Below are 14,340 nucleotides of genomic sequence, written 5' to 3' on the forward strand. Positions count from 1 at the left end.
TCACAATCTTACCATTATCACCGCACTTTTAAAACCCTCAGTCTGTTATATTTGATCAACGTATCTCTATTTTGCCTTAAAAACACAGTTGCATGTTGAACTAAACAATAATCAAAACAAAAAATCTACACCATAGCCCACAAAGTGTTTTCTATAAAACGGAGCTGAAGTTGATTGCCGGAATATTATACCGCCATCTTGTGTTCAAAGTTGGAAAGATATGTCGAATAATTCTCAAAATACTACAAAGTGCCTTACTAAAAAAGTATTAATACCCCTCAAACTGCTCATATATATATATAATTTATATACCAATATATAAAAATATATAATTTTTATAGACCAATACAAATAATTGTGGAAAACAGCTGATCTCTGCTTTTGAATATTTTTTTTCCTAATAAAAAATCCAAGAAGCCTTCGTCGTAAAGCCACATTTTACTAACTAATAGACACTGTGTTGTTCTGAATAATTTTTTCTGTCACCACTGTGGTTTTCTATATTAAAGCGTGTAATTAAAGAACACATGAGCAGCACCTGTGTTAGTTTTAACAAAAAAAAGTTTTATCTGCTTTCTACTCATAGCAGCTCATCCATGCAAGTAAAGGATACAGTGTCTAATTTTAAAGCTCTGTTATATACATATAAAAATGAATAAAATCTAATTTAACACTGTGTGTGATTTTAAGTGTTATTAGATGATCTACTGTATATCAAACATGCCGGCCCATAGACTAAAAATGTGGATAAGGTTTTTAGTCTACTTTGTCACTTTGCATTGACAAAGTGAACATCTTTGTCAATGCAGCCATTAGAATGTATCTCTTAAGGACCCACTGATGGTTTATAACAACTTTTCAGTAAAAAAAAAAACAAACCTAAATAAATAAATTGAAATGCAATATTACATACTTAGCTAATCATTATTTCTGATGATTACACAAAAAAAACTAATTCCCAGATTGTCTTCTGCTATATACATATATATTGTAGAATTATTATTATTTAATTTTATTTTATTTTATGTATTTTTATTTTTATTTTTATTTTATGACCGGTAGGGGGCAGTAAAACTTCCACCAGCTTATTCTCTTATGACGGTGGGAAAGAAAACAAAGAAGACGAAGAAACGCACTGAGAGGAAGAGGGCTAGCTGGTTGCTAATTTAAACAGCGCAACTCATGTAATGTGTCATTAAAGTCGGTGTTCCTGTCAGAAAAACATCATATGCGGCTAAAGAAGAGGAAGACCATCACAAACATTTCCTGACACAAGCCAACTCTTTGCTGACTCCATGGAGAAGCAGTTGCATTTGAACCTGCTAGCATCCAGACCCCCTATGGCAGGTGGTTTCCAGTCCGGGTCCAAGATGAAAATGGGGTGAGTCAGCTAGCTTATTACATCGGATTTCGCGCTGTTTAAATGTCCTGTTTAAGTTTAGCTACTATCAAACTGACCCGGTTGCGTCTCCACACCCGAAAGTTGGACCTAGCTCGTAGCGTTAGCCAGGCTAAGTTCACCGCGGCTCTAGTTTGTTGTGAAACACGATTCGTTCGGGTCATTTATTGTTTTCTTCATTCATAAATCTATTGTAGGTGACAGGATCTGTTGGTAAAACGGTAAATCAGAACCTTAACAGGGTGTGTTGAGGTTTATATCTGCATGTAGGTGACACTTCGCTGCCTACATGCCTAGCTGCAGTGTTTGCACCTCCCTCAGCCCACAGGCTCACTGCACCAGTTTGGATCTGTCACCCTGTAAACATTTAAACACCTTCTGTTTTTCCCGGGTTTCTTTTTGAAAGGAGGAAATTTGATTTAATGCTAAACTTGAATGGATTGTAAAATACGTATTGTATTTCTAGGCTTTTTCATAGCCCGTCTATTGTTCATAATTAGGTCATCTATCCATGCGTTTGTTCATAATCAGTTTTTCTTCATTTCCTTATTGCTCCATCTGTTTTTAATTTGTCCTGTCATCTATTCACCCAGTTGTTGTCAGTTTATTCATCCACAATTCACTCATGCTACATATTTTTGTAGATGTATCTAACATTGTTTGTCATCCATTTGTTTAATCACCAGTCTGTTTATTAAATAATCTGTGTATGTATTCATCTATCCTTCCTCTTTAGTCTGAAGAAATTGTCTATGAGTCACATGATTTTTTTGACACTTTAATTTATAAATTAACATTTTAAGTTAAATTTTATTTGTGAGTAGATTATGCATTATGTATGCATGTATTTTTGGCTGAATAAACTTTAGCACTTGTTTGAAATTTTGTAGATTGTAGTTTGGCTGTTTTATTTACTTTTTTTAATTATTGGTTTTCTTTCTCTTAACTACAGTTCAGACTGTTGAATGTGTTTCTTTGGATATTTATGTCCAACTGTAATGTTTCCATATCATCGTCACAATTGCATTTCTTCTGTCTTTCAAACATCACTTTTTTTACCTCCATATTTATGCACATTTTGTTATGTTTTTTACGCTCTGCTTAGTTTTAGAACATTTATGTTCCTCATTTTGTCGTTGTTTTCATTGCCTCTTGTTTTTATCTTACATAAAGCATGTTCTATTGTTAGCTTCGTTCATCTTGTAGTGTCTTATCTTCTATCTTAATGCTTTACCAGTTTGGCTACATTATCCGTGTATGCCAAATGAAGGTTTCTTTTAAAATGTGTTTTTCTCCCTTACACAGACCTGGACGAAAGAGAGATTTCACCCCCTTGCTCTGGAGTCAGTACTTTGAAACCATAGAAGATGTTGAAGTGGAGAATGAAAACGGCAAAGATATATCCTTATGTAAACCCTGATTCATCCTTTACATTGCCGAACAGAGAAACATGACAGCTGTCTTGACACCACTGCATTTGGCCATTTTGGTGATGTCATGTCTGTATTCAGCTGCTCCAGCATGAAACCCTTTTCCATAAGACACCCTGCATGCTGCTTGAGCTAGTCTGAAGGGAACAGAAAGTTTAGAGTGATATGTGTGTTTACTCTCCAGAAAGTTGCTGAATAATTCTGCACACTTTGCACCACAGCATGCTGAGTTTCCGTTGTTCCTAATTGCTTCCACGTTGCTGTGGTCCCGCTAGTAGCTGACTGTGGAATATCTTATTTTCATGAACTAACTCATGAAAATAAGTTAGTTATTTTCATTTTTCATGAAAATAACTAACTCACTGAGCTTCTTACAGGGACGCTTTTTGTTTTGTTTTTTTTCCTCACAAATGTTTGTAGAGGGAGGCATTGCTGAGGATGAGCAGACAGCTGTGGAAGTGCTTCCTGTTTTCTCACAGCAAAGTAACTGCATGGCTGTTCTTGTTTTGTTTTTTGTTTGTTTAATCACTTGCACAGCGTTTGTTTTTATGTCCTTGACCACCCAGAACATTTTCAGACTTTACTGCAGCGGCTCCAGCGGTCCTGTGCTGCTGCTGCTCCATGGAGGCGGCCACTCTGCGCTGTCCTGGGCCGTGTTTACTGTGAGTTTGATTAACACTGCTGCCGTTATAGACTGTCTTAAATACCTAAATACAGAATAGCATGGTGGGCAAACGATGAGACATTGTTACATGTGTTCTTATAGGCCGTCATATGCAGCAGGATCAACTGCAGGGTGGTTGCCATGGACCTTCGAGCTCATGGTTTGTTACACTGATTACGGAAAACACTTCTATAGAAATGTCCTTTTAAACATAAATGTGTCAAATGTGTAAAATAAGCCTTACCTTTAGCTTGTTTTACACCCTAAGTAATTCATAACAGTGTGGAGAAATCAATACAGCAACACATTTCCTGTGTAAAAAGGGAAAAAAAGGTACTATTCTGATCACAGGAGCAGCTTTTACTAGCACTAATGTCTCTGTTCTTATGATCAGGAAGTTTCTTGTGGATTTAGTTGAGTTTAAAATGCCTCCTCACTATCTAAGCTGCTACAGAATATGTCAGTGTTGGTTTTTTTCTTTCTTAGAGAGTTCAGTTATTTCATTAGCTGTTGGGATCTGATGTTTTAAAAAAATGTGGAAACCAAAACATATTTTTTTGCCTAGAAATGACTGGAAAATAATGGAGAACAAAACATACTGTGCTTGTCATTCAATAGTTTTATTTTCAATGATTTTTTTATAATGAGCTTTCTGTTCTTGTTTTGGTGGCATAATTGTCCATTTTTAACAAGGTTTGCATTTTTAGTCATTGCGAGTCTTACCACTCTGCAACCTGTTTCTGTCACTCTTTGCAGGAGACACTAAAGTAAAAAATCCAGAGGATCTCTCTGCAGACACCATGGCAAAGTAAGTGTTTTTAAGAAGTGTGTTGAGCGGAGAAAAGTTTCCTGTTTGCATCAGTTGCTTAAAACCGCCGAGGATCCAAGCAGATATAAGGTTCCAGCCATTAATCATAACAACCAGTACAGGACATGCAGTCAGTGAAAGTCAAAGGTGTTTTAAAGTTTAAATTGATCATTTAGAGTTGATCAATCTTAACTATTTGATTTCTTTCCATATTTTCTTAATGGCATAATAGTTTTCTCTACATCTCTGAATAATCCTAATGTTTAGTTCTTCTCTTTTCTTTAAAGGGATGTTGGTAAAGTGGTGGAGGCATTGTACGGAGAGAACCCCCCTGAGATCATGATGATCGGACACAGTATGGGCGGAGCCATCGCCGTTCACACAGCCAGTGCTAACCTCGTCCCATCGCTGCTGGGTCTCTGTGTCATCGACGTCGTAGAAGGTAAACTATTGCTTTTAACAACTTGGCTTTTACTGATTTGTCCATTTTAATACACCTTATTGTTATTAGCAGATAGAAAACGGGGGTATAAATAGAATATATTCTTTTCCATTAGGTACAGCAATGGACGCTCTGAACAGTATGCAGAATTTCCTCAGAAGTCGGCCAAAGACATTTAAGTCTCTGGAGAATGCCATAGAGTGGAGGTAAGTCACAAGCACTAGGATTTAAACTATAATCTCCTCTGTTTTATTGTTTTGAGTTGTAAGAAGTTGCAGCCTACTTCAAGGTAAGGGAGGTGTGTAAGAGCATGTCCATAACCTCATGCTGACTTTGGAAGTGTCACGGATTCCACTGAGAGTCCGAGGATTTTGGAGGAAAATCTGAGACATTTTTACAAAATAAAGCTGAAGCAGAACTTGATCCTGCGACCCAAAACATTCCAATAAATTCACAAAGAATCCTCTTTAGAAAAACTCCCTAAAGTTAGTTATTTGTTTGTTTTCAGCGTGAAGAGCGGTCAGATTAGAAACATCGAGTCTGCTCGAGTTTCTATGGGAGGCCAAGTGAAAAAGTATGGACTGAGCTGTTTTTTTTCTTCTTTTTTTAACACATTCAGTACTCCATAAATTTCTGTAACAGGTATTTGACCTCTCTCTATTTTTACTTGCGCAGATGTGAGGAGTCTGCCAGCAATCCAAGTGTTTCTAATAGCATCGGCGAGGGCATCATAGAGGAAGAGGAAGAAGAAGGAGCAGAAGAATTGAACAAAAAACGAATGAAGGAGGACGACCAAGAGGTTCAGTCTCTTCTTGGTGATTTTTCTGTTTTATGCAACCATTGTTTTGTTAAAAATAATTTCTACCCTCCAGGTTAAAAAGGAAAGCTTCTACACCTGGCGAGTGGAGCTGTCAAAGACGGAAAAATATTGGGATGGTTGGTTCAGAGGTCTGTCAGCCCTTTTTCTCAGCTGTTCTGTGCCAAAACTGCTGCTTCTTGCAGGTTTGTTCTCCTTTTATTACATTTTTATCTTTTATATAATTTAGTTTCAGGGTATTTTGCCTCTTTAAAAGCAAGTTATGTGATTAATCTAAGAGATGTTTCTATTGATTTGTGTGTTTTTACAGGAGTGGACCGGCTTGACAAAGATCTCACTATTGGACAGATGCAAGGTAAAAAGAGGCTTGCGGATTTTATTGTAACTGTATTGTTGGTTGAGTTTGGCTAAAATAAAACATGTCTGTCCACAGGGAAGTTTCAGATGCAGGTCCTCCCTCAGTGTGGCCATGCTGTTCATGAGGACGCACCTGAGAAAGTAAGCGTTTACCTGTTTAATGATTTCTGAAATATACAAGGCTTATTTGTGTGTTTGTTCTGTTTAACCAGTTCAGGCTGTTTCATTCAAATTCACATTATTTGTTCGTTTTTGTCAGGTAGCAGATGCTCTAGCAACATTTATGGTCCGACACAAATTCACTGAGTTTAAAGAAGGATTTCTGTGGTAAGTCAACTTTGTTTTTTTGTTATTTTTCAATTATTAAATCCAGGATTGATTATTCTATTAATTTTTTTTCAAGCAGCCAAACAAACATTTTCCTTTTAAGGCATGAATTATATGTATAATATGTCCCCTTTTGCATGATGAAAATATGTAAAATGAAATTATGTGTTTACTATTAAAAGAGCCTAAATATTCAGAATAACTATGACAAGACTGATGTGATAACAGACTTTGTTACGGCCAGTTTTGCAAGATAACAAGTTTCCAAAAATCAAAAAAGCAGGAGGTTTTCGACTCACTCAAAAATAAAAATCACCTGCGGAGAGTTTTCTGGTTTCAAAATGTGAGCTTTCTTTACTTATAAAAGTAACCGAAATATTCTCCGAGTTGACTTACAAAAAAATGTAAATATAAACTTTAATTGGTGGTAGAAAAAGAGTTTCACTCCTTAACCAAACAATCAGATCAATCACAGCAGGAGGCTGACTGACAAGGAGGGTCTAAGCAAAACAAATAAATAAACAAGTAACAATAGATCTACCATTCACATAACTTTAGATCCCTAACCCTAACATTAATACATTAGCAAAACATAAATTAATCTAATTCTTAATAAGCTCCAACAGACTTATAATTTTAAAAGTAACTAGTATTAGTTATTTGCTACAGTTTGATCCTTTTGTAGATATGTTTATATTCTCTGCCCACTTGAATTTGATTTTAAAAAGAGCAAAGTTAATGTCGGCTTTTTAAGGCAGCTAATCAGGAAAACATGCTGGAAAAACGTCAGAAAACGTCTGGAACCTCACAGAAAATGCAGCAGCTTTAAAAACAACTTTTTCTGTTCTGGCTCATCAGCAGCTCCTCGTTCAGCCTCCTAAGCTTCCCTTGTGTGCTCTGCTACTGACATAAAGCGTCCAAAGCTGCTGTTTTCATCCTGTAGGCCTCGTTCGTCGACTTTTGACAGCTTTGAAAAACGTTTATAACCCGGCTCATTAGAGACTCGGGCGCCTTGTTTGGTTTAAAATCCTGCTGCAGATTTAAAGCCACACAGTCTCATACAGATGCAGAATGCAGGAATTAGAATCACAGCAATTTGAACAGATGAAATCATCAAGGATGTTTATATGCTGGCTGAATGATTATTGTAGCCAACTTTATTGATGACCTCGACGAATCGTAGTTCTGACTTATTGGCCCTCATTGGACCTTTGAAGAAATTCATCAGTGGACCGTGGAGAACAGAGGCTACTCTTGCTGAGGCAAAAACAAAGCCATGCAGAGGACAAAGTGAGGCCCTGGGGCCTCTTCTCTCCCTCTGAATGGTTTTGTTCGGCCCTCCAATCACAAAATCAAGACTGGAGCAAATCTAAGCACAGTTACACCAGACGGACTTCGTTTTGAAGGAGAATTTAAGACGTAAAAAATGCATCTTTTGTGAATATATAATTTTGTGGAAAACTGCAAGCACCAGCACCTCCCTCTGCTGCAGTAAAAATTTAAACTACATTGTCGGTTTGAAATCTTGCATATTTAGAGTAATGTTGAACAGATTTTTTAAAAGTGTCTCAAGAAATGACAGTCAATAATACATCTATAGTGACAGTTCGGCCTTGACCACAGATTTTGTGGACCGAGGTGTTTTTGCTAGATTTTCTGTACAGAGCAACTTTGATTCTGAGAAAAAGCTGAGGCTCCTACCTCAATTTCTTTTGTTTGAAATGTAAAAATAGACAATGGTAAATGTTTTACAGTATCTGAGCTTTACTGTAAATATGTGTATAATGTCTTATTTTTTTTTAACTGTCTTTTTTTTCCAGCTAACTTCCTGTCTTGATTAAGCCAGCAGGCGTAGAAGAAATGTTTCAAGATTCATTGCAGTCATTGTGGAACTTGAAAGCTATTTAAGAAAAATATTACATTATTATTATTATTATTGTTGTTGTTTTGCTGCTTTTGTTCTGTAGATATTTTTGCCTTTCAGCTTTGCCTTGTTTTCTTTTAAACACTATTTGATTATTTTTCTTTGTACTCCCATTTTTTCTATTCTCTGAAATGTAAAGCTCTTGTTTTGGTGTTTTTATTTTGAGTGACTGCATCATTAATTCACTGCTAATGTTTGTCTCTGAAGTGTTAGTTTGAACTATAATGGCAATGATTAAAAATGGATGCAATAAAAATATGTTCAACACTTTATTGGATGTGCTTAATGAAAATAAAATCAGTGTAGCCATGTTGAGGTCTGTCTAAAAATGTTTACATTTTTAAGTTAATGTTGAAGAATTTGGTAAGTAGTAATTGCAGTTTTAATTTGACAATTTAAAAGTACACTTAAAACAAGGGTTGATAACTTTCTGTTTAGTTTCATATCTTGGATCTCTAACGTACTTCTAATGACTTTATCATTCATTATTTTCAAACAGCCAAAAATATTAAAAGTAAATTATTGTTTAATTAGGACTTGCATGTTTGTAAACTTCAGTGCAGATTACATATTATTTGTTCTAGTGTCAAACTATGGGGACCAAAACCAGGTTTTAATTGTCCCTCTGTGGACTAGCATGATGACGGACGTCTTGTATGTCAAATAAAAACACGTGAATAATTAATGAATCATAACGAGCCTCTGAAGAGCAACAGCCTTGGAGAATATTTTGTAGTTTGAATCTATGAACTAGTTTTGTTGGTTACTGAGGCTAATGTTTTTTTAGCTGTCATTTTTGACTTTCCAGAGAATACTTTTCACATTAAACTCTTTTTAGATAACTCAAAGTGAGACATACAGTGTGATGGGTTTCTCTTACTTTACATAAAAACTTTATGAAATCCTCCCAAGATGTGTTTCGCCTCTCTTATTTGGCTCTTATGGTAATATTCCTACTTTGAATACATCCTCTTGTAAAATAATTCAACATGACCTGAATAAGCCAACACAAATCCAGCTAGGTTCATACTAATTGCACATGGCATGCCTCAAGGCTCAGTTACAGGGCTGTACATGTTTAGCACATTTGAAGGATTTGAATTTGTAACATTTTCAGAGATGGTGGTCACTAAAGAAACAGCTTAAATGTTAGTTTGGCATCGGCTAAATTTAGACAAAATTGATGTTTGAAAACACACACACGTCAATATACAAAAAATAAATGGAAAGCATAAATGGATAATCAAAATAAAACTGGATGTGGAGCCCACAAAATTGTGATTGAAATGAAAAGTTGTAATAAATGAATAAGAATGTTTGTTGGCAATTTGTGACCACAGTTAATTTTTCATGGGTTTATTTATGGAATCAGTTTATCATTGCATGCTCTACAGAACCACTACAGATGATTTTTTCACCAGAGGGAAACTGGTTCCATGTTTGTGTCTGCAGGTTTAATATGGATCAAGTGCAGGCCAGGATTTCATCTCAGGTCCCATAGTCCTTTGTCCCTTTTTAAATGAAGGTCGTTAACCCAGTTTCTGCTACTTTGCTTTTTCTTTTCTGCTCAGTCTGTACAGTTTACTGACTTAAGCAATAGCCTGTGGTCAAATCTGACATGTTGGTTCATCTGTCTAGGTTTGGTGTCTGGTCCTGGAGTAGGTCATGTGGGAGCCAGTTGTAAACAAAGATGCTCTCACCTCTTATCTCAGCTGCTTCATCCAGTTTGAACATGGAAGCCCAAATCCATTTCCAAACAAGCTGGGACTTCACAGATAGATCTAGAGGGGCGACACCTTAAAACAATCCTTTGAAACCCCAGAAATCACTGCAGTTTGAAGCTTTAAACACAAATAAGATATTAACTTATTTCATATCTCTAAAGTTAAACTTGAGGCCTGCGGGCCGTATCTGGCCCTCAATACTCTAATGCAGGGGTGTCGAAGCTTTTTGTCATGTGGGCCAAAAACATGGGAATGAAAAATAAAGCAAATAAAGTACTGAATTTTTTTATTATTTTTTGTAGAAAATTGAGGTTATTCATTGTTGATTGTAAACTTTAAAAAGGGTTTTGCAGATTTGCTTTATTAAAAGAAAAGAATATTGTTTTCAAATTCTTTTGACAAATTTATTCTCAGTTATAAGAGCAGATTTTAGGGTTGCTTCCTTTTAAAATGTTTGCAACATTTAGCCAAATTCAGTAAATTAAATAAAAGTAAATTTTGGTGTAGCAAAGTCAGTAAAAATCTCAGTATAAACGTGGATCTACTTATAAAAAGACAAACACTTTGTGTTGTGCCTAACTTTTTCCATTATGAGAAAAGGATGGTAATAATTTCAGCCTGATTTAAAAATAAAAAGTCAATTCGGATGGATCAGATTTCTGTAATTTTCAAACTACTTTTGGGGGCCAGACAAACTCAGTCGAAGGGCCACAAACGGCCCCCAAGCCACACTTTGGACACCCCTGCTTAAGAACATCATAAAAATCGATTCAGTTTTTTGCATAGTGTCAAATTACAATGTGAAAAAATGTTAAATATGAAATTTTAAGACATACTCATCATACGCTATAACTCTTTACCAGTTTGTTAATATGTAGTTTTAACAAAACTAGTTTCACCGTAACCGGCCCTTTAAATGTGAAAATGAGTTTGACGCCCTGTTGAACTTTCTCAGGTACAAAACTTTAAGCCAACCTTTAGTTAAAGGTGTTTTTCATACAACTCACATCATTGTGGAGGAACTTTGCCCAACTCTTCTTCGCAGCACTGCTTTTGAAAAGGTCATGACATTTTAACATGCTGACTTCTGGACTTTAACTAGACTTTTGCAACTCTGATTATTTGTCAGACATTTTGCCATAGATTTTCTGCTGTGCTCCTGCTCATTGTGTTGTTGGTGACCCAGTTGTGTTAACTTACGCCTCTATGCTCCAAACCATGAAAGCAGCAAACGTGCAGTATTTCTTATCACTGAATTGACAGAAATGGGGTTTTTTTTGTTTTGTTTTTTTCCCATGACTAAGTTTGTTCTCATGGCTGTCCAGTCCCAACATCATGTTCAGTTATCAAGCCATTCAAACCTAAAAATACCTCGAGTATCGCGCCTCCAAAACCATCTCTGACTTGAACAATTTAATAATTGATTCACTGTTGGGCAGGTACTTTGGAAAAAATATCTTTTTACATCAAGACAGGTTTGTGTGGAGATTCTTTTCTCCATAATAATCAAAATCATCACTTTAAAACAACTTTTATGTTTATTTAGGTTATTGTTGGCCGATGTTAACGTTTGTTGGATAATCCAAAAGTGTGACTGAAAACAGAGCAACTATTTCATCACACCAATGAAACCCACGTTTGATTGGCTGGTAAATTCAGAAGAGTGATGATGTCAGGAAAAGCATCCTATATCTAAAAAAACAAAAAAAAAGGAGTCTGATTCTCTTCTTATATTTATCCCCCGAAACATCACCGTCGGGAGAGGAGTCAGGACAAACCAGTGAGGAGTAAGTGATTTGTCCAAAGCATACACACAGTTTGTTTTCATTTAGCTGAGCATGAATAACTGAACTGTTTATTTTGTTTCGTATCAGAACATGGGTTTAAATTGTGTTTTGTGCTGGGTTTACGGAGTGAATGATTTAGAGAAATCCGATCTTCTGACTAAACTGATGACATTTTTGTGACATTGTCAGTTCATTTCTGTTAATACTTCTCATCCCCCCAAAAACAAGTTTTAGGAGAAAAAAATGGTTTTCTAACAGAGTGTAATGATTAAATATTACAAACTTGAATTTCTGTAAATTGAATAATAAACAGTGATAAGGTAAGTACATGTAGATTGAACATTGCATCTTCATTGTGCAAAATCCTCCATCTCTTTTATGTCCTTCTGGATTCTCCAGAAACCGATCCATATGTGAGAACAAGTCATGCATTTTGATTTTGACAAGTTAGAAAGTTGACCTGATTGAACAAAACCAATGTGACTTTTGGGTTCAGCACATCAAAAGTACCCTAAAACAGTTGAAAAACCTCCAGACATTTTTTTTTTGGTTGTTGATCAGAGCGATGTGTGTGTTTGGCTTGTATTTGCAGAAAACTGGACTGGAGCCACAGGAATGAACGGTACGGAAGGTCCAAGCATGATCCAGATTCATGTACCTGTCAGGGTTCTGCTGACTGTGCTCCCATGCCTCTTTTTCTTGTACGTCAACAGCGTCATGCTGTTCGCCCTGGTGAAAAAGCCCCTGCTCCTGGAGTCACCCCGTTACATCCTGTTTGGGCATTTGCTCTTCTCCGACTTCCTCCAGGTCCTACTGACCACGCTGCTCTACATATTTGCTTTGACCATGGTCAGAATCATCACTTGCGTTTGCATTTTCGTCATCCAGTTTACAGCCATCACCGTGAAGATGTCCCCCATCAACCTGGCTGTCATGTCGTTGGAGAGGTTCGTTGCCATTTGCTTCCCTCTGAGGCACGCCGCCATCGCAACCTCCAGGGTGACGCGTGGCGCCATCGCCGTCATGTGGACCGTGGCCTCTTTGGACTCTTTCACGCAGCTCTGTCTGTTTTTCAGCCTCGGCAACAGAAGCCTCACCGCTCAGCAGGTCTGCAGGAAAAAGACGGTATTTCAACTGCAGGTTTACGTGATTGTGAACCAGGTTTTCACAGTCGCAAATTTCGTCCTGGTTACCGTTATTATCATTTACACTTACATCGCTACCATGGTGGCCGTGAAGTGCGGCTCTTCTTGCGCTCACAGGGCCAAAGTGGCACATCAAACCGTGATCCTGCACGCACTCCAGCTGTGCCTGTACCTCATCTCCACCCTGTTTAACATGATAAACTCCAGCGACCTGTTCAACTTGGACCCAGGTGTTGCTCTTTACGTCAATCACCTGCTCTTTTTAGGGCTAATCATTTTCCCCAAGTTTTTGAGCTCGCTTTTATACGGCCTTAAAGATCAGACGTTCAAGCACGTCTTCAAATACTACTTTACCTTTGGCTACAGATCTTCAGTAGAGCCCTATCCCACGTCTTGACCACTAATTGGAATAAATTCATGTTTTAATTTGCGTAGTGTATGAAAAGGTGCTTTGAAGTTTTTCTTAGATAAACGAGAGAAAAACCGAGTATTTTTGCTGAAGTTAAAAAGAGTTGAATGGAAATAAAAAACTAACAAGAAACAGGTTGAAGCTGCATGTTTGCATGCATTGTATAATTTGTGAATGCAAGAACAATGAGAGATTTCTTTATTGTTGTTTTGTTCAAATTCACATCTTTACAGGGTATACTTATTTTTAGCAATTGATGCAGTTGCCTTAAAAACGTGACGCCTCGGGTCAAACATCTCGGTTGTCCTTCCACAAGATTCTCGCAAGAGCTTTCTGGACGCCTGGCCCATTTCTCCTGGCAGAACTGGGTCTGTTTCGAAAAGCTGCTTTGCTCATACACACATTTTCAGCTCTACCCACACATTTTTAATTGGACTCAGATCAGGTCTTAAAAAACTGGCAGATATTAACCAGTTTTGCAGCTAATTTGGAGATATGCTTGCTGTCGTTGTCCACTTGGAAAGCCCTATTTGTGCCTAAATTTGAACTGCATGGCTGCTGTCCAGGGATATTGTTTCAAAATTTCCACAAAATGGTTTTTTTGCCCATAATACCATTTATTTTTGTAAAGTAGACCAGTCTCCCTTACTGCAAAAACAAAAATTTACATTTTTTCTTCCAAATGACAGTCATAGTAGCCAAATACTTCAATTTTTTGTTTCACTTTTTGACGTCTCAAAAAAAACTAAGATTTTTATCCCTGAGAGCATTATACAGAGTACACAAACATATGGTTTCAACTATGTCTAAAAAAAAATTTTTCCCTTTAAATCTGCTGCTGCTTTGTGCATCTTGTCAAAAAAGAAAATGCTATTTCCATTTATCTCTCAAAAATAAACTAGTCCAAAATGGAACCGTGTAAAAATGTGTTATTTTGTGACGCCTTTTTGGTGTCTGTGTTTGAATGTTGAGAAATGTAATATTTATGCAGAAATCATCCATGTAAATATCATTTATTAAGTCTAGATGTCGATGCTTGTGCTATCTGTGGAAACAGGTTTACAAAATTTCACTTGATTTTTCATTACAGTTGATATATTTCAAACA

At 36.7% G+C, this 14,340-nt stretch overlaps 2 protein-coding genes across 4 annotated transcripts; both read left to right on the top strand.

The window, feature by feature from the left end:
- The first annotated feature begins 1,096 nt into the window (after positions 1-1,096).
- On the top strand, positions 1,097-8,440 carry ppme1 (protein phosphatase methylesterase 1). Its single transcript, XM_005806640.3, has 14 exons — positions 1,097-1,381; positions 2,705-2,798; positions 3,399-3,491; positions 3,596-3,653; positions 4,250-4,301; positions 4,589-4,743; positions 4,859-4,949; positions 5,252-5,317; positions 5,419-5,542; positions 5,616-5,745; positions 5,871-5,915; positions 5,994-6,058; positions 6,177-6,244; positions 8,065-8,440. Exons 1-14 carry the CDS (start codon positions 1,296-1,298, stop codon positions 8,066-8,068), a joined length of 1,131 nt encoding a protein of 376 aa, XP_005806697.1. The 5' UTR covers positions 1,097-1,295; the 3' UTR covers positions 8,069-8,440.
- Positions 8,441-10,299: 1,859 nt separating this feature from the next.
- On the top strand, positions 10,300-14,107 carry LOC102232894 (olfactory receptor 52A1-like). 3 transcript variants are annotated; one of them, XM_023342704.1, is made up of 3 exons: positions 10,300-11,679; positions 12,272-12,301; positions 12,393-14,107. In XM_023342704.1, exon 3 carries the CDS (start codon positions 12,397-12,399, stop codon positions 13,219-13,221), a length of 825 nt encoding a protein of 274 aa, XP_023198472.1. In that variant the 5' UTR covers positions 10,300-11,679; positions 12,272-12,301; positions 12,393-12,396; the 3' UTR covers positions 13,222-14,107. The 3 variants fall into 3 exon arrangements, with proteins under 3 accessions (XP_023198472.1, XP_023198471.1, XP_005806715.2); XM_023342703.1 differs by having other exon boundaries at positions 10,300-12,486; positions 12,568-14,107; XM_005806658.3 differs by having other exon boundaries at positions 12,272-14,107.
- Positions 14,108-14,340: the final 233 nt, after the last annotated feature.

Source organism: Xiphophorus maculatus, chromosome 11 (genome assembly GCF_002775205.1).
Source record: "Xiphophorus maculatus strain JP 163 A chromosome 11, X_maculatus-5.0-male, whole genome shotgun sequence".
NCBI lineage: Eukaryota > Metazoa > Chordata > Actinopteri > Cyprinodontiformes > Poeciliidae > Xiphophorus > Xiphophorus maculatus.